This window comes from Lepisma saccharinum, chromosome 2, assembly GCF_977018435.1.
Source record: "Lepisma saccharinum chromosome 2, izLepSacc3.1, whole genome shotgun sequence".
Classification (NCBI taxonomy): Eukaryota; Metazoa; Arthropoda; class Insecta; order Zygentoma; family Lepismatidae; genus Lepisma; species Lepisma saccharinum.
The window spans coordinates 206,353,542-206,372,392 of NC_139230.1; the positions used below are offsets into that span (position 1 = coordinate 206,353,542).

General features: G+C 36.7%; 1 protein-coding gene across 1 annotated transcript in view; it reads right to left on the bottom strand.

The window, feature by feature from the left end:
* LOC145984282 (putative serine--tRNA ligase, cytoplasmic) overlaps positions 1–18,851 on the bottom strand; it is a 32,830-nt gene that overhangs the window by 7,588 nt on the left and 6,391 nt on the right. Inside the window, exons 2-7 of the mRNA XM_083117920.1 lie at positions 17,283–17,353; positions 15,159–15,401; positions 10,619–10,759; positions 9,424–9,579; positions 4,523–4,744; positions 7–196 (exon numbers count right to left, since the gene is read on the bottom strand). Of these exons, the coding sequence (XP_082974046.1) occupies positions 7–196; positions 4,523–4,744; positions 9,424–9,579; positions 10,619–10,759; positions 15,159–15,401; positions 17,283–17,353 (1,023 nt within the window). The remainder of the gene's footprint in view (positions 1–6; positions 197–4,522; positions 4,745–9,423; positions 9,580–10,618; positions 10,760–15,158; positions 15,402–17,282; positions 17,354–18,851) is intronic.

The following is an 18,851-nucleotide window of genomic DNA, read 5'->3' on the forward strand; positions in this document are numbered from 1 at the left end:
ACTTACCCGAGGCTGGAAACCAAGCTTCTACGTCAAACTTCTTGGCTGCAGCATTATTCAAAGCTCCAGAAACAATATTGACTATTCGGTAAGAAATACCGAGAAGTTTACAGAATTCCTCAGCATTGCTTACCATCTCCTCAAACATTTCCCATGATTTATCATCATGTGGTGAAGTGATGCAAAATTGCTCCACCTACAAGACAAGCATGCATTAGGGCATAAAAGTTACACAAAAGAAGTTAATTTATTTCTCATCTTACACAGGTGAAAAATACACCTTCAGCAGTGGAAACTGTCCAAGTTTCTCATACGCTACCAACAGTTTGATTCTCACGCTTACTGGGAGGCTGCAGGATCAGTTTCCAAGATGGCATCACAGCAGGAGAAGGCTTTCTGTGTGCTCCTTTTTGAGGTGCCCAGATCTGTGATTATGGTGCAGCACGAGTTTAGTGCACGGTTTAAAAAGATGCACACCACGAGAATAAGATAACCAGGTGGTAGTGGCAGTTTCTGGAAACTGGATGCTTGTGTAAAGGAAAGAGTCCTGGCCAACTCATGTGACAGATGACAACATTTAAAAAGTGCATGAGGCATTTCAGTGAAGTTCCTCCAAGTCGGTGACTAGAGGGACTTCAAGCAAGGTGTCCTGCCTGAATACCAATTATGACATTTACATTCTACAACTGGGCGGAGCTCCCCCCACCCCCGAATGTTGCTTCTCAATGGTGTTCTTCCACAGCACTGGATCAGACATTCGGTAAAAAAAATCTCTCCTGCTGATTCGCCGGATCTTAGACCATGTGATTTCATTCTTTGGGGGCTCGTTTAAGGCAGTGTTTATGTATCACCATTGCCCATGTCCATCCATAAACTTCATTATAGGATGACGGATGCACTGCAGGCCATGACAGCGGACATGCTACACCCAGTATGGAATGAGTTTGATTACCATGTGGATGTGTGTCATGTTGTAATTAACGCACATGAAACTTGGGACAGTTTCTCTGCTGACAGTGTATGTTGTGCCCGTGTAACATGAGAAATAACTTTTTCATTAACTTTTGAAACCACACCATTCTTTTATGAGACAGCTTGTATTATGGTATGTAATAGTTACCAACCAACAGTGACATGCATATCATCATCAATAAATTCCAATAATTTTTAACAATCTGATATTTCCGTAAATACATAGTAAGCATGGGACAGACTAACACGTTCTGGACAAGCGACAGTTATAGTTGTCCATCATTCCCCATAAAATTTTATTGTGAATGAAAGATGGGCTATAATCAGACCAATTCTCGTGTGCGCATGTATTGGAACTCGTCTTTCAAATTCCAACCACTAGATGTCACTTTTTCTTTATTCCTGCAATATATTGGGATTCGTGTCAAATTAGGTGGTGGTTTTGTTTATTCTCTTGAAAATAGCATTTATAACTCATATGCACATTGCAGAGCATAGCACATACAAGGCCAACCAGAGCTGTGTGAAGATGCCAGTGGGAAGAATGAAGTGGTTCAGTATAAGTAATAGAGTTGCAAAAAAGCAGGCATTCCTGCTTTCTTGAATGGACGTTTTTTTCTGATAAAAAGCTGGCTTTTTTAAAAATAAAAACAGAAATTTTGGCTTTTTACCAATTACAGCTAACCTATTTCACTTGAAGTTACTATTATGAGTTTACAGTAGTGACATATTCTACAACTAGATAAAAAATGTACATGATGTAGCAGCCTAGACATAGATATTGGCCAATTGCAGTGGACACATATTGCATAGTGGTTCAGATACAATTTTAACCCTAGTTTACCAAGGGGAGGGGTGCTTGCAGGCCCATCACATCTATTTTTTAGATATTTCAACTATTTGTAAATAAATTACATTGTTCTCTAGGATGTTCCCAATATTTATGTACTACTTTTGTTCATAAAAACATAACAAATGTAATGCAAATGCACATGGTGGGCTTATCAGGCGTCATCACTGAATGCTTCTCATTCGAGACACTCAAGCCACTGACAGTGTACAATTGGTTGGTAATGGTGGTAATTATTGTATTTAATAAACAACTGCACTTCTACAAACAAGAATGCATTAATAAAAAAATATTATGGATTTGTGAGTTTTAGTGAATGATAAAATATATGAGAGACACTCATGCAATCATTGGTTATTATTTGTTATTAATGATAGTAGTGTTTGTAATTATTATAATTAATAAATAACACACATATATCATCAGCAAAGAAAGCAGTGATTCAATAATAAAATGGTTTCTTGAATTTTCATGATAAAAAAAAAGTGTAGGGCTGCGAGTCCCTTGAAAAAACCCACCAAAAAAACCACTCAAAATGTGTTTTTTTTTTCAGAAAATGTAAATTATTGCTTTAAATAATTGTGAGATTCTAGAATTGTCAACAGTTTGAGAAAACTTGTAAAGTAAAGGCTTAGCCAAGCTTATAATACTCAAAATAATTAATGTGGTACAAGTCACAGTGGGTTTTTTCAGGATATTTTTCTCAAATCATGCTAGAAATAGACTTTTAACAAGAAATAATATGAACATACATCCAAGAAACAAAAAATCAAAAGGGTCTGAAATATTTAGATAAAACATTGAACGAACAAAATTTTGAAATGTGGTAGCAGTTTAGATATCAGTCACTTCCGTATGTGGGCAAGCCACATAGTTTCACCTGTGACGATCAACTTTTACAATAAATTTTTCCATGTATAAAACATTACAAAGGAGAATTGAGTACATTTTATTGAAATGTCATGAAAGTGATATAAAGTTAACTGTGGTATAATTAAATCAAATGATTCATTTCATTTCTCAAAATTTAGTATGTGTGCAAGTGTTCTGTTTTCTTTCCAATGCCTTGCACTGAGACAGTGACTCCTCCAGTTCAGTGCATTGATTGAACTTAATGAGTTGCTTGCCCATGTAGGATAAATGTTAGTTGTGGTTAGGAGCTCTATACCCAAGAAGTCGAGCACACTCATAATCTACCACAATTTCATTTTTTTTACTTAAAAATAGGGGGTATAGGGTACTCAAGTAAATACAATGCATATATATACTTTCACATTTTTACCATTTTTGACATTTTAAAACATTTTTATAGACTACAATTTCGAGCTTTGAGCATCAAACTTTCAGGAGCATTGTGACAATACTTGCACTGTTAATTCACAATAAAATTATTGAAACATAATGCACGATTTAGGAGGAGCATGGGTGGGGTGGATGGGCAAAGAAAGACAAGTCATCTATTTAGTGACAATGATAACATGTTTCTGCAGCTAGAAAACTTGGCAGACTACAATGGTATTGCATGTGAGTGAAATTGAACAATGTGTTTCAAGACGGTGAATGAAAAACTGATTTTACTCATGTTGTATGCACGCTCTATACCATGCTCTCTTTTCCCCCAAAACTGTCTGTCAACAATTTTCGGATTATAAGGAACTAAACTCAGTCATTGTGGATAATCTGTCAAGTCTGCAATTTTGCAGTAAAACTTTTAAAATTATATTTCATAGTTTAGGAGACAAGTGGTGGTAAAATCGCAAACATACATTTTGCCATAAATGTTAAGCTTTAGAGTTGAAATTTTTAGAGTTACAAGATAACTTAAAGGATTGTTGTCACCATGTTTAAAAATGGTGGACGATTTAACATGCCTTGAGAGAGCTTTAAGTTATGCTAATATTTGAGGTTAGATTTTCATAGATTAAGAAAACCAAGTCTCAGCTATGTTAGGACATTACTTGAGCTGACGTTTTTAGTAAAAACTCTGGAATATAGTGTGTGGTTAAGTAATGATGGGGAAAGTCACCAATTTTGACACCACGATACCTGTAGCAAATTTAGAGTTTTTAAGCTGAAATTCATGTTGCAAATAGGTACACCCAGGGAATGATTTTATTTTGCATTTGCATTTGTTGAAAGCATTTCAAGATGGATGAAAAATTGATTTTTCATATTCTGAAGTAGCTCCAAATTCTGATGCCACTTTCAAATTCTGCCTAAACTACATTTTGGAGAAATTATGTGCACTCCCTCCCATTGAAAGATCGACCCTGACATTTGGCAAGTCTTCCGATGACTATGTAAAAATGTCATGTCATGATTCATCACTTACTACACAGAGGAGATATACTATAGTGGAACCACGAGCAAAACAACCTGCGCAGACCCGCGAGTCATGTGCACCGTACCCCCGCTAGTAGGGGAGGGGGAGAGTTGACCATGCTTCCTTATGGCCCGAGGTGGAGGGAAGAAGGGAAAGTTGCGCGGGGACTTCTCGTCCCAAGGTTTTTTTCCTTGTGGTCGATCTATATGTAGAAATTTCAGTGAAAAAATGCAGGCTTAACCAGGACCTAGGTTCAAGTCCTGGTTGAGCCTATATACTTTACTAAAATTTCTACTTAATAATACTGCAGGAAATTTGCCACTTCTATATAATTGTGATTACTAAAATATATGGTGGTAAATTAATACAATACGTACCTTTTCAAATTGATGCACTCTGAAAATGCCCCGAGTATCCCGACCATGTGAGCCAACTTCCTGCCTAAAACAAGTTGAAATACCAGCATAACGTATTGGAAGTGTTTGCTCAGAAATCCACTCATTTCTATGGAATGATGCTATTGGTTGTTCAGAAGTGGCAATTAGATACTTCTCTTCAACATCCCTATCTTCAGCCTTTTCACTTCCTTTGCCAATTACCTACGTGACAAGAAAATGAAAAGAATCAAAACATGAACAGCCTACATTATTCCTTAAAAAAAAAAAAAAAAAGCCCCTATGCCAAAATTTTGGATCTGAATGTGTGGTGGCATGGTCAATTTCAGTACCAAAGCGTGGACTGACAAAATGAGGCAAGTGATACATTTCTAGTCTGTGTAAGCGATGCTCAGTACAACAATGCATATAGTACAATGGCATACTGGAAGGGAGGGGGGTAAGGGTAAAAGTTATGTAGCCTCGTTGGCTCAGTTAGTTTCATAGGCAAAACAAAAGAAACATACTAGATTTATCAAAATATAATAAAGTAGCGGTAATAAAATTAATCCATAGTTTGGCAATCGTCATATTTACTTTCAAACGAATGGTCCATATATGACTAAAGGGGTATGAGATTTCCTATTTATTGATTACCCTTATTTGTACATTATTTTTAATATGGGCAAAAGATGACAAAACATTGCCACTCGTTTGTTTATTTTAGGCACCGTGATTGTAATTGAGAATTTCTGGGCACTCCAATAACCACATTTGGAGTCACTTTGTAACACTTTCTGCCACTCCCCAAACTCTCGTAGAGGGACAGCAATTATATATATTTATATCCTATAATATATTGTTGATTCCAATCTTGCCCCCCACCCCCTGCCCCAAATGTATTTTAAGTAACCGCCTCTGACACAGAGGACAAACATTAAGATTTCGATTCAAGCACAGACACACGTGCATGGACGACTTACTCACCACAATGAATTCCAAACTCCTGGAAGTGTCGCACCCACCCATTTAAATTGCAAAATAATACACCCCTGAGGCCTTGCTGATGGCAAAGTTGTAACGTTGTCGCCTTGTCCCGGTTGAGGCACATTGCACGGTTGTTCAGATCCCACTTTAAACTGTAGGTCCAGTCCTCATCAGCCTATCTCAAGTAAACAGTAAGGTAAATATGCGATATTGCCTGGATGGATTTCTTCAAATTTACAGGAGAAAGTACTTACTGAAATGAGTTTTTTTAGCATTCTGGACGTTGTTGGAGGTATTTTCTTTCACAGAAAGTAAAAACTTCGTAGTTTAATGCTGCCGAACAAGAATTAATCACTTTTTACGTAAGAAATTGGCATTGCCTGCCACATTATGCCGTAGTTTCCATTGTGTGCGTGCAAATGGCGAGAGCATTGAAAGTCACACGATCTCTGCAGCGTTTCCAAACGTGCCTTCTTTTCACGAAAATTTTTATTTTTAACTGTTCGCCGTGCTTTCTTTTTTCGATGAATTTAGGGGTGAAATGAGTGCTAACAGGCCTAACCTAACCTTGTGTGAATGGTTTGTGGGGCTATCTGTGGATGGTTTTTGGGGCTAACATCAATGGTTTGTGAGGCTACCCATGGATGGATTTTGAGGCTAACGTCAATGGTTTGTGGGGCTACCCGTGGATGGTTTTTGGGGCTAACGTGCATGGTTTGTGGAGGTAAACATGAAACAAAAATCGAAATAGTACGTAATTTTCCGTCATGAAGGTTTGAAACACTGCTTGTGCACTGAAAATAGACAAAACACAAGCTGTCGCGTCATGACGTGCAATGATCCATTACGAGTGCACGCCATATGGTATATTACAGAAGCGGAACAAGTAAGACAAATAATCAATCGTAATATGAAAAGTTGACAGTATTTTATGGAAAAAGGCATAATTTCACCTTAAAGAATGTTCCACAAGGCAAAATAGGTAAGTACCGGTGGTAAAATTAAGGAAATAAATGAGTGAAAGGTGTCCGGGCATTATCACATATTTACCAACAGTAAAACACCCGCACTTAGCCGTATCAACCGTTCCCAAATTGATGTTAGTTTCGATTAATTCACAGCACAAACACCAGCAACAAACATCCACTTCCTTGCAAACTCTTTCCCCAATAGCATCCAAACAAGATCACTTTCAAAGCTCTGAAATGACAAAAAGTGATACCAAACTATGTTCTTAATTGTATCATTCACGGGAGAAGATATATCAATTTGAAGATAGAAATTACGCTGTGGAATCAAAATCATTACAACAGAAAGAGTATGTATAAATATTCAAGTAATTAAGTGCCATAATAATACAAAATGTTTGTACAGGGTGACAATTAATGAACTACATGAAATAAAACAGTCATAATTTCTGAACAGTTCGCGTGATGACGTCCAAACTGCATGGCTGGCCACAGGGCATGATGGGAATGCGTATGCGCACGCAACGTGTTGATGTCGGTCATTTGCAAGTGAAAATGTCACGGTACAGCATGCAGGAGCATATATCACTTGTGAAGGCATATTATGCGAGCAATAACAGTCCGATTGCGGCGCAAAGGAAGTGTTTGACGTCCTGGAGGAGTATTTTGGGGACCGCATTCTGGCTCTGGGGTACCCAGAGGCCACTGGAAGGGGACTCGCTTGGCTGCCATATTCCCCGAATCTGAACACATGTGACCTAATTTTTGTGGGGCTATGTTAAGGACAAGGTGTACAGAAATAACCCCAAAACCATTGCAGAGCTGAAAACTGAAATTCAGGAGGTCATCGACAACATCGATGTTTCGACACTTCAGCGGGTCATGCAGAATTTTGCAGTTCGTCTGCCCACATCATCGTCAGAGATGGCAGACATATCGAACATGTCATAACCTAAATCCGAATGTCTGCAGTGCCACTTACATGTCCAATATAGTTTGTGTACTACGTGGTTTGTCACTAATTTCAGTTTTATTTCATATAGTTTATTAATTGTCACCCTGTATGTTCTTAATGTGTGCAATGCATACGATTTACTTTTGTGCTGTTTACAAATATCTGAAGGTAGATCTTTTTCAGGTACTTCTATTTTCACCCAAAAGTTATATTCAAAAGTCATCAATTTTATGAATTTACTTGTAAAATTTGTTAAACAGTTCACCTGAATTACCGCGTAAATAATTTGATAGTTGCCAACACTGTAGCTGTCAACACTTGTGGCGTAATTCGAGCTGGACACAGGGTGAAAACTGCAGACTTTCCTCTTCCCGGAAACACAAACGCTCACCCTTACCATCTTTGACCCAACCATTCAAATTTTTGACGCATTTTAAAATTCGCGAAATGCAAAATAAGTTGTAATTTTATGATTAGTAACATCCTCGCGATCTTGTTTATGCGTGCATGAAGACACACATTGGTTACTGGCAATCTCTCCTCCTGCTTTCGGTTGCTTTCTGAGAAGCACTGAAGGCTCAGCTTTTCTGTGAGGATTCAGGCCCATTTCTCCAACAAGATTTCACGCTTCGCCATGTGATCCTTTGAGTGCATTGGTTGTATCGTCCAGCGGATGCAAGCATTGAGTCTGGTGCTTGCTTCAGAACTGCTGAGGGAGTTTGTGGCCGTAAAAAGTTCCCAAATTGAGTGCGATGAAAACTAAATAGGGCCAGAACAATAAGTACATTATATAATATTCTAATAGTGCAAGCAGTGCTTGCATTGCTTGTACTATATCTTCGCCACTGGTCAATTTAGAACTGATGTTGAGTACTGAGAAAATGTTGGTAGCATGTAGAATGCACACCTTGTGAGGATGACTCCATGTCAAATCAAGCAAGTGGTGCACCTTCACCTCTCAGATTTAGATTTTTGGTGAAATCCGCGAAGGATTTTTGATAAAAATCACAATTGTTCAATTTCTGGGCTTTTCCCCCCAAATACAGGCTAAGAAAGCCATGAATCTAAGTAAGATAAGGCGACACATTTTGAAATGTGATCTTAAAACATTTAATTTATTAATTAATACAAGATTGGTTTAAAAGCAATTAATTCTTGAGCTGAACTGGCCTTCCTACAGAAGGTTCAACTGGTAAGAGCATGAATAACTATGCCCTGCATTCTAATACATGGCTGACTCTACTATATCACTGCAGATTTTAAAATTGTTTATTATTCTGATTTAATGATACATGTGATACAGAAATCAAACATTAAAAATCACATACTGTACTTATTATTTAGAAAAAGGTAATAGAAATTTCCACAAGCAAACTCGTCCCGAGCTCAATACTCGGTGGAGGCACATAGTGGTTAGGATCCCAATATAAACTGTAGGCCCAGTCCCGATTAGCCATATTGTGCATAAAGTGGACTTAAAACACTAACTCAATCAATGAACAACCGTAAGCAAACTCGAAATAATAATAAAAAAGTTTTTTTAGAACTGAATTTGAAAATTCAGGTGCCATGGCAAATAGGCACCCATGAATTGAGCTTTTCTTTTAAAAAAAAATTATGGAAGAGTCAGTAACACACATTTATTTGGTTAAAGTGCTGTATTGAACATTTGTTAACTACGAGTTCGAAGTGTTCAATATTTCACGTTGAATTACAATTCTGTTCCTGGTTACCAACAGATAAGAGCACTCGGCACACAAAGATATTTAAGAAAATACATTCCTCACAAAAAGGAGGAAAGAATAAATAAATAAATATTGTTATGTTAGACACGGCCTTGGAATGCAACAACACATGGTATCTGTCTGGTGGACGTTCCGCATCTTTTTACCAACATAAGCCACCATGCCTAAGTGTCTCATATAACAATATTCCACACTTTTTGTGAGAAGTGTAATTTAAAGTCATCTATAAGAGGAGAGAAAAGTACAGACCTTATACAATTCTTCATCAAACTGCGAGAGCTGCGCTACTTCTTGCATAACCTCTTTTCTCATGAAGAATGGTGTATACAGTGGATTGTATCCTTTCTTGAAGAGAATTTGCAAGGAAAGATGAACTAAAGCTTGGCTCAGAAACACAGCCGGCCCCTGTAATCACACACAGACAATAATAAATAATGTTTCATTTTTCATTTCCAATAACAAATATTTTAGAACTACAAATGGATTCAACTGAAATTCTCCAGAACACTTGTAAAGTTTCAACTTAAAAAATCGTTAATAAAGAAAAAAAAGTAAAAAGTGAAGTGCTCCCCTGTGATTAGCACCATGCCATGAAGGTGTATAGGAGGTGTGGGGGTAACGCCCCACACTTTCTTGATCCGGTCGTGAGTGGGGGTGATGTGATCAGCATCACGCCCCTGACTGCCTTTACCCCCTATGGTTTCCCCAGGTACCCATGTCATTCGATGCTGGGTGGGTGCCGGGGCCGCTTCCAATGTTAGAAAAGTTCCCGGGGATCGAACCCGGGACCTTGAGCATGGTAGTCAGACGCGTTACAGACTGAGCCACCGTGGCCATATTGTAATAATTAGACATTGAAATAATTACAAACTCGGCATTTAATCTTCACATTAAGTAGGGCCAAGATCATACTGATGCTAATACCCTCACCAATTTCCCAACAATACTGATTACGATGCTTCAAAATTGTAATAATTAAAATTGTTCAAAATATTGATCAATACTGGTGTGTAAGTATCCCACTCCAATTATATACATCAATGTACCAAGAGTTTTGATTTGAAATATTCAAGAATTACATCAGAATATGAAAAAACATGTTATGTGATTACAAAATCCAGGTTTTCATGCAAAACTGTTGTAAAATACAAGGAAACTTTGAATTTTGCATAATTTCAGGTATAATTAAACTCTGCAAAAGTGGCATGTGGCAATTTTGCAGACCTCATGGAAGGCCAAAGTATCGGACAAGTATTGGCTGGTATCAGTAAATAAATTTCAATGGATGCTTTCTGATACAGATAACAATGATATCAGTCGATACTGATACATGGGCTCAGCCCTAACGTTAAGCAAAAATTGCTTTGTTCACAAGCAAACATGGATGCCTATTATTTGTGATTACATAAAGAAAATTGCACATTTCATGACAGCAAAATCTTACCGTCAAAAAGTATCCTCTCCCACCAGCAGTCACTGCACCTCTTTCTGTGTCCACTCCATCAATCATGTAGATCAAGTCAACATGCGAGTACTTCTTCCTAAATTCACAATCACCATGAGTTCTAATAATTGCATTGTTATCCTGAAAAATACAAAAACCAATACAAAAATTGCTTAACCTACAAATAGGTATAGCACCAAGTCACTCCCCACTCACAGTAAAATTCCTACAGCTTTGAATGGTATATTACCCCTGGTTTTTACCAATATTTCAATTGCAATTAAGGGTTATAAATCACCATTAGGAAATGTAGTGATGTTGAATGTTTTCTTAACAGCCAATAAGTCTTTGAACTAATAGACAGCTGAAGAAGTTTCTCGGGATATCAACCATGTGATTTCCAGATAAGCTCGGAGCTTTTGAGAGCTAACGTCATTCTCATCTTCAGGGATTGAAGACATAGAACCTCTACTATTTCTTCTATTAATTAACGACTTACCAGAACACTTGATTAATTCTAGGAAACCGTTATTTGCATATGACCTAAAATTCTTCCAAAGAAAAAAAAGTATGTATTGAAGACTGTGTTTGTCTACAACAAGACAGAATGAGTACGTGGTGCTTATGCAATGGTCTTTCTTTGAATGCAGCAAAATGCTATTCCATTATTTATTCTAAACAAAGAACGGTCTTAAATTTTCAATATAAAATTAAGATCAATCTCACAAAATCGGAAACGGCCAAGGACCTAGGAATCTAATTTGACTCTAAGCTGACTTTCACTCACCATATTACAAACTTATCGGGTTCATTATTAGAATGGGCAGAGGCTTTTGAGACACCCAAATCCTTATAATATTATATTACTCTTTAGTACGCTCAAAACTTGAATTCGGGTCTGTTATATGGAACACTGACAGTATAGTACAGACTACAAAAATAGAGCAAGTACAATCCCAGATTCGATTCGTACAATAATCTAATTGATGAGCTCCAAACACACAGGCTCAACGATCGAAGGACAGTCCGCGATCTACTGCTGCTCTGGAAAATATTTAATGGGAAACTTCGCTCTCCTCTTTGGATCTCACAATTTAAATTATGCATTCCTAACAACAAGATGCGACCCAATCATCAAACATTATTTTGAAAAGAGCGCGAACGAACAAACATTGTCAAAAAATCCCCTATCTGGAGAATGAGGGTCCTCTACAATGCCTTAGAAGACAAAAATATTGATTGATTCTGTATGCCATATATGAAATTTAAAAACAATGTAATGAAAACACTCTCAAATAACGCTCCCTGAAGCATGTATGATATAACCTGTAACATGAACTCTCTATCTCTAACTGGGCATCAGCCTGTTGGGTTCATTTATGTAAATAAATAAATAGCTGGCTGTTTCTCCCCCTCCCCTCCATCCTGTAACCTACTCTTCTTGTATTCCCTCCCCTCCTCCTGACACTGACCTTCCCTTTCTCCTTTAACTCATCTGGCAACTTGAAATCTTCCATTTTTGTGCAGAAAATTGAAGGTGGCTCAGGAAATTTAACCAACTTTAACCATGACTTCGTTATGCTGCTGGTAATAAAAGTACTCTTTCATTCTGACCTGGAATGGCAAACAAATATTCAGCAATTACCATAACTTGAAATGTTTCCAAAAGCTTCATCAAGGGTAGTTTTTAGTTCAATAGCTTTGTTCTTTATACTCCTGCCCAGCTTTAAGAATTGGAAACACCTTGTTCCATCAGTATAAACCCCAAGGCAAGATATTCCACTCAGGCACTGAACAGTGACATCATCGGAATGTGGCCCCAAAACTTCGTTCATTAATTGTTTCAGTTTTTGTTCTAGCACAAACTTTCATTTTCTTTTTGGATACTGAATCAATTATAATAAATTTCATTATTGAGTTTGGAAGTGCAGGACATAGACTTGTAACTTGCATGATTTCCAGTGACGTGCGGTGACGTTGACACTTGGGGTAGCAGTCAGTGGCATACTCAAGGGGGGGGGGGTTGGTGTGAGTCACACCCCTCCTCCCTTTAGGGCCAGTATTCCTTCAAAAAAGAAGAATGTCAATAACAGGAAAAGATTGCAAAAATTATGAATGAGTACTAGAAAAAAGTACACGTAACCCCCACCCACATTCGAAAATAAAAAACTATTTGATTTGACTTTAAGCCAGAGATCCTGGGTTCGAATCTCGGATTGGCCATTTGTGTTCTTTGTGTGTGTTCCTTCATCTATTTTGTTGTACCAAGGGTGGCGGAAAAGCGAAGTAAAATAAACCAATTTGAGCGATCAATCAATGATTTGATTTCATTTTTGTTACTTAGCGTCGCTTTTTTGTCACATTTGGTTAATTGTGAAGATGATACGATGAAACTGATGAAGGAACGAGCACAGGGAACGCCCATGCCCGGGTCGGGGTTCGAACCCGGAACGCCTGGTGTCGTAGCGCGTTGTGATAACCACTTCCCCGCGCTTGGTTGATTTGGTGACAGGAAACAAAACACAACACACTTTTTTGTAGTTTCTTCAATGATATTCATTTGACTTTTTGAGTTCTGAGATACATTTTTCATTCCAAATTATTTCATTATTCACTGCAACACATAGGACAAGAATGCGCACTCATCACGGGTTCGAATCCTGGCCTGGATTGTTCATATGAGGTCCCTTCACCAATTTTATCATATCATCACTCAATCCTCATTTTCGCGATAACCAAATGTGGCAGAAAAGCGAAGTAAAATAAACCAAACCAGCAACAATATGAACACGCGTTCTCTTGCACAAATAAATACATCCGTATTTATGACTGTTAGAGACAACGAGTAGTATATTTAAATAAAACACTACTAAAACGAGAGTCAGAGAGAGCCTGAGCACATATTTGTAATTTAATCATTATATATTCCATATTTGAAAAAGAAAAAAAGAAAGAAAGCATAACATTATTGTCTGCACATAACACGTTCCCATTTTATAAATAATAAAACTACATCCCATATTATACATACACACATATTGTACAACGTGTAAAAGGTTGTGTAAATACAGAGAACATAAGTACTGCAGAAAATTTTACCCTGTGTTCTTTAGAGGATTTATAAAAAAATTATGAGAAACCAATCCCCTATCTGTCCTATAGGAGATAGACTGGGGGACCTGAAAGCCTGGGCTTGCAACCATTGCAGCGGGGAGCGTGGGGGCAAGGGAAGTAGAGGTAGAAATCTTCCTTTTCCTTGGGCCGGCCGTTTCTACCTGGAAACTGGCCAGGCTGAAGAAGAGCGAGCTAGGGTATCCAGCCTGCTTTGCCCGCGGAGAACACCGATGGACGAGAAGTGCGTGGAAAAGAAGGTGTTGCATATGAGCTGTGGTGGCTTTAACAAAACAATAAATATTGTGATTTGAATATAATTCGAGACGTGAGATTGATTGATCTATCTCTGCTAGACTAGCTACTCCTCAGTGCACGTCACTGATGATTTCTCTTTGTGTAACTAAAACATGTATTTTCCTAATTAATATTATGTGATGCTCAAAATGTACGACATTTATGATATTTTTTAAATTCCTCCCGGATGCCGAACATAAGGCTAGTCTGGGAAAAACCGGACGTAAATGATAATCATTACAATACAAAAACTATAAACATTTAGTTAACAACCTAAATATTATATTTGCATACTAAATACATGTTTGTAAGCAGATGGTTCTAATAGGTTTTACCTTGAAAAAACAAATCAGGCAATGATGTTTTTTTCATATAGCATGGAAATAGTTCTGATTATTTATGTGAATGTGACAGACTTCACAAAAAAAAGCAGAAAGGTGTTTCTTCTGTGTGTACATTTTCAACGTATAATTTGTTAGCACATGCTTTAAAGCAGTGGCTCTCAACCTTTGTCAGACCATGGCCTGGTAAATTTTATTTTAAAAAGTCAAAACCTCAACCCCAACAATTTTACTCATAACAACCTTTGCATATTTTAAAGTTTATACATTAATTAATATGTATTCCTGAAATTAAATATTAGTAAATAAATTATGGCATAATCACAAAGAATAATAGTTCAATTATGTCCTGGCTTGTTGACAACTAAAAAATTCGATTTAAATTAGGTGCTCACCATTGAATCTAATGCAATCTTGTAGTTTCCTTAGACCAACATCACTCAATTAATTTGTTAAGTGCTGACTTTCATTGGAATGATGCATCTTGAACGCCAAAAAATTCCAATCAGAATATTTCTATTACAAACTATTTGTCAATTAAAATTGCTGCACATGCTAAGATAACAAATTACAGGAGAACGTTTTGTGGAATATAATTGTGCAATTTTTTTAGATAAATTTTTTATACTAAATTTTTGAAATTCCATGCATGATTTTCCAAGTTTTCATGGATGAATTGAACATGTCCCCATTAAAAGCAACCAGTTCTGATAATAAATAAGTCTGATTACATCCCTTACTTGATATATTCAGTAATCCTCCCATCCATTCAATTCAATAAAACATTTTACCTCATCATCACTAACAGGAACGGAACCATGTACAATATTGGACACTTCCTTCCAGGCTTCATTCCTTTCCCTCTCAGTCTTCTGCAACTCTTGGTTGTTCCTTTCCATGGCCTCATCGATTAGACCACGCAACTTCTTGATCTGACTCACAGTCAAAGCCTTGAGATTATCTGCAGCCAACGCCTCGAGAGTACTAACCACCTCATCAGGTACATTATCATCAGTATCCACAGGCTCCTTGTTCTGTAAAGAACAAATTTAAAATACTATAGACACAAAATGTCCTTACGAAGGCTCAATTATACAAATATCAATAGCTACCGTATTTCACGTTTGCTTAAAAGTGGTTTCAGTCAATAGGCAGAGTGTAAACCAGAAATGAATAGACATGAGTAATACTACTACTTACTACTACTAATAATAATATTAATGAGTGCAATTAAAATAACAATAGCTTATATTATTGTTATTATTGCATGCAAAGTAAATATATAAACACAAGATCTGCCATTTCTGTCATTTCAAAAACTCAGACTTACATTGTAAAGAAATAGCACTTAAAAAAAAACAAAAAAACTAGATTTCCGGAAACACTGAATAATCATAACTCATACGTAAGTTAACTCTTACCGGAAATATGTTACTTCCATTTATAAGTTATCTAAGTTATAAGGAATTAAATCATGTAGAAACAATTACATTATTTCAACTTTAATGTCTGGCACCTACTGACTGCCCACTGGCAGGTGACACGTTTAGTATAAAACATTCTCTATTCCTCTAAATCGATTGTTTACAAGAATTACTGTAAGAAAGAATGGAGATATGTATAGTGCATTAAATAAATATAATCAATGTTCAATGTCACAGCAAGAGTTGAGTTCCAGCTCACTTTAAGCCTTACTTCACTATAGCATATTTCCGTGAGCTAAACACAACAGAAAGCATTCATATACAGTCAGGCACGTACTATCTAGAAATATGTTGAGGGGGGGGGGGGTCTGAACAAAGTGTCTCAAAATAATAATAACAACAATAAAAATAATGTTTAAACTAAAATAACTATAATTATATTACATTAATTAAAATAGTATTATTTAAAATATTCAAATTAATTATTATAATATTTATATTGCATGAATTGGTAAAAGGACGGTATAAAAATAGTGATATAACAGCAAGTATTCATTATCTAGCTTATGTGTAGTTAAGGCTGGCAAAATTTGTAAAAAAAAACCTGCTCTGTTAAGGAAATTAATGTCAAATAGATAAAGAATTTGAATTTAAAATTGTGGGTGCATCAGCACTAAGGCTATTTTGCACCCGTCACATTATACGGGGTCCAGCCCCTTATCGTTACAAATAACAACTCTATCGTTGCAGAACTAAAATCATAAAATATTAAAATGTTCTGACTTTCGTTAAAAGCTGAGGCTGTAAAGGGGCACTCAACACACATAAGGACAAAAGAACAGGACAATACAAACAAAATTATACTGACCATGGAGCCAGTCGCCAGTGCCTCGTTAGTCTTCAGTCCAGGGTGTACTAACGTGGAAGTGAGGTTGACATTTGGGTGTACTATGTGGAAGGTCACCCCTTACACCCCAAAATAGATAAAGAATTGAACATTTATTGGATATATAAAAAAAAAAAGGATGTTCGATCGAGTTGATGAAAAATAAAGTACTTGGTGATATTTTATGAATGCTACCTTACTATAAGTAGTAACAAATCTTGCATAAATCATTTTTGGTACTGTCATTCAAATTTGTATGACCATAATATAATCCTTGCCTTCCAATAAGTTTGGCAGAAAGAAATAACCCTCGATTAAACAACAAGTATATTTTCATTATTTAATTTTAGTTTTATTATTTCATAATTTTCATTATTTAATTTTTGTACTTAGTAAATCTTTTGGGGGGTCCTGACCCCCTGGACTCCCCCTAAATACATCCTTGTATACAGTATAATTTTAATAAACCTTGGTTCTACATTCTAGCAGAGGTATAGAGGGTCAAGTGTAGCAGATAAAGTCACTGGGGATACATAATTAGCAGATATCCAATGAAACACTACCACGGTCTTGCAAAATAAACTTTCCCTAGTAAAAATGTTTACCTTCATTTTCACACCTATCTCCTTGCTGCACAAGTTCTTTAGCTTATTCCAGCCATCAGCTTTATGGCGTACTGAAAAGAGAAAAAAGCAATGTAAGGAAGAAATACTCAACTCAGTTTAGACTAGTCTACTTCAGTCTAACTGGCTTCACCATTAACTATTACAAAAACAAAACACGGTAAAAAAAAATACTAAAAAAATATAAATAGCATGCAGATGATAGCATAAGCTAAGAAAAGCACATTCAATTGAAGAATGGACCATATCCATATGAAACCATAATGAAATGGCTGCTTGCTATGAAATACAATTTCTACGAGACCACAAATCATACTACATGCAAATTGCACCGAGTATTTGGTATACATCACACTTGTCTGAATGCATGTATATACTGAATTGGTAACAGTTTGAACTAGTCAAAACGGATTTCTTCATTTTTACACAAGAAACTACTTACGCGAATCACTTTCTGTAGCATTGTTGAAGTTTCCAGATGTATTTTCTGTTATAGTTTCTTCCATTTTAGCCACAATTCATGTTTTTATCTATAAAAATATTGCAATTGCCGTTCCTTCCATGTACTTTCTCTACCTCAACCGGATGTTCCGTGCCTTTGATGATGTAACCCCCTGTCACTGTTTCCAAAAAGATTACGTGACCCCAAATTTTATCTATGCTTGACTAACCTAACCTTACCATGAATGGTTCGTGGGGCTATCCGTGAATGGTTTGTGGGGCTACCTGTGCATAGTTCTACGTATTAGCATAACCTGGACTTAGGTGTTTTTTTTTTCATTTACAAGGTTGGAAACACTGCATACCCACTCCAAATCGACAAACCACAAGCACGGCACGCGATGATCCAGAACGCTTGCGCCATATTGTGTGTCACGCAAGTGAAAAAAAGGAACAAAATTAATTACTCGTAACATGAAAAATTGAAGTTATCTTCATGAGAAATTCATAATTACACCTTATAGAATGTTCCGCAATGCACAATAAGTAAGTAGCCATGTTAAAAAGGACGAAATAAATGAGTTATAGGTGTTTTGACTAGATTAAACTAGGAATGCTAAATGCTTTCCACACCTGATCACATAATATCTGGTCTCTAGCATGAACCCCCTTCGAGCATCGCATGAAAATCTGCCAAAATTCCATATTTGAGATGGTCGGAAAAACAAAAATGGCTGCTAGCTGCAAAGCACAGATGTTTGCTTATCACAATATAATCGGTAAATAATACTTAGTGAAGTGCTTAACTGTACTAATTAGCTTCTCCAAGCTTTGAACTTACTTCCACAATTGTTTCCAGTATGCTAGTACTTTGTATTACTCCTATAAAAATTGAGAAAAATCGTTAGATATTTGGTACAGTTACCAAGGCAACATATTAATTTTCGGTAACAGTGTGATCTCCGCCGAACGGATTTCTTCATTTTTACAGATGAAACTACTTACAGAAATGAGTTTCTGTAGCATTCTGAAAGTTCGTGGAGGTATTTTCTTCCATCGCGGAATCTATTCGACCAGGAATTCATGTATTTTTGAAGAAAAATATCTCTC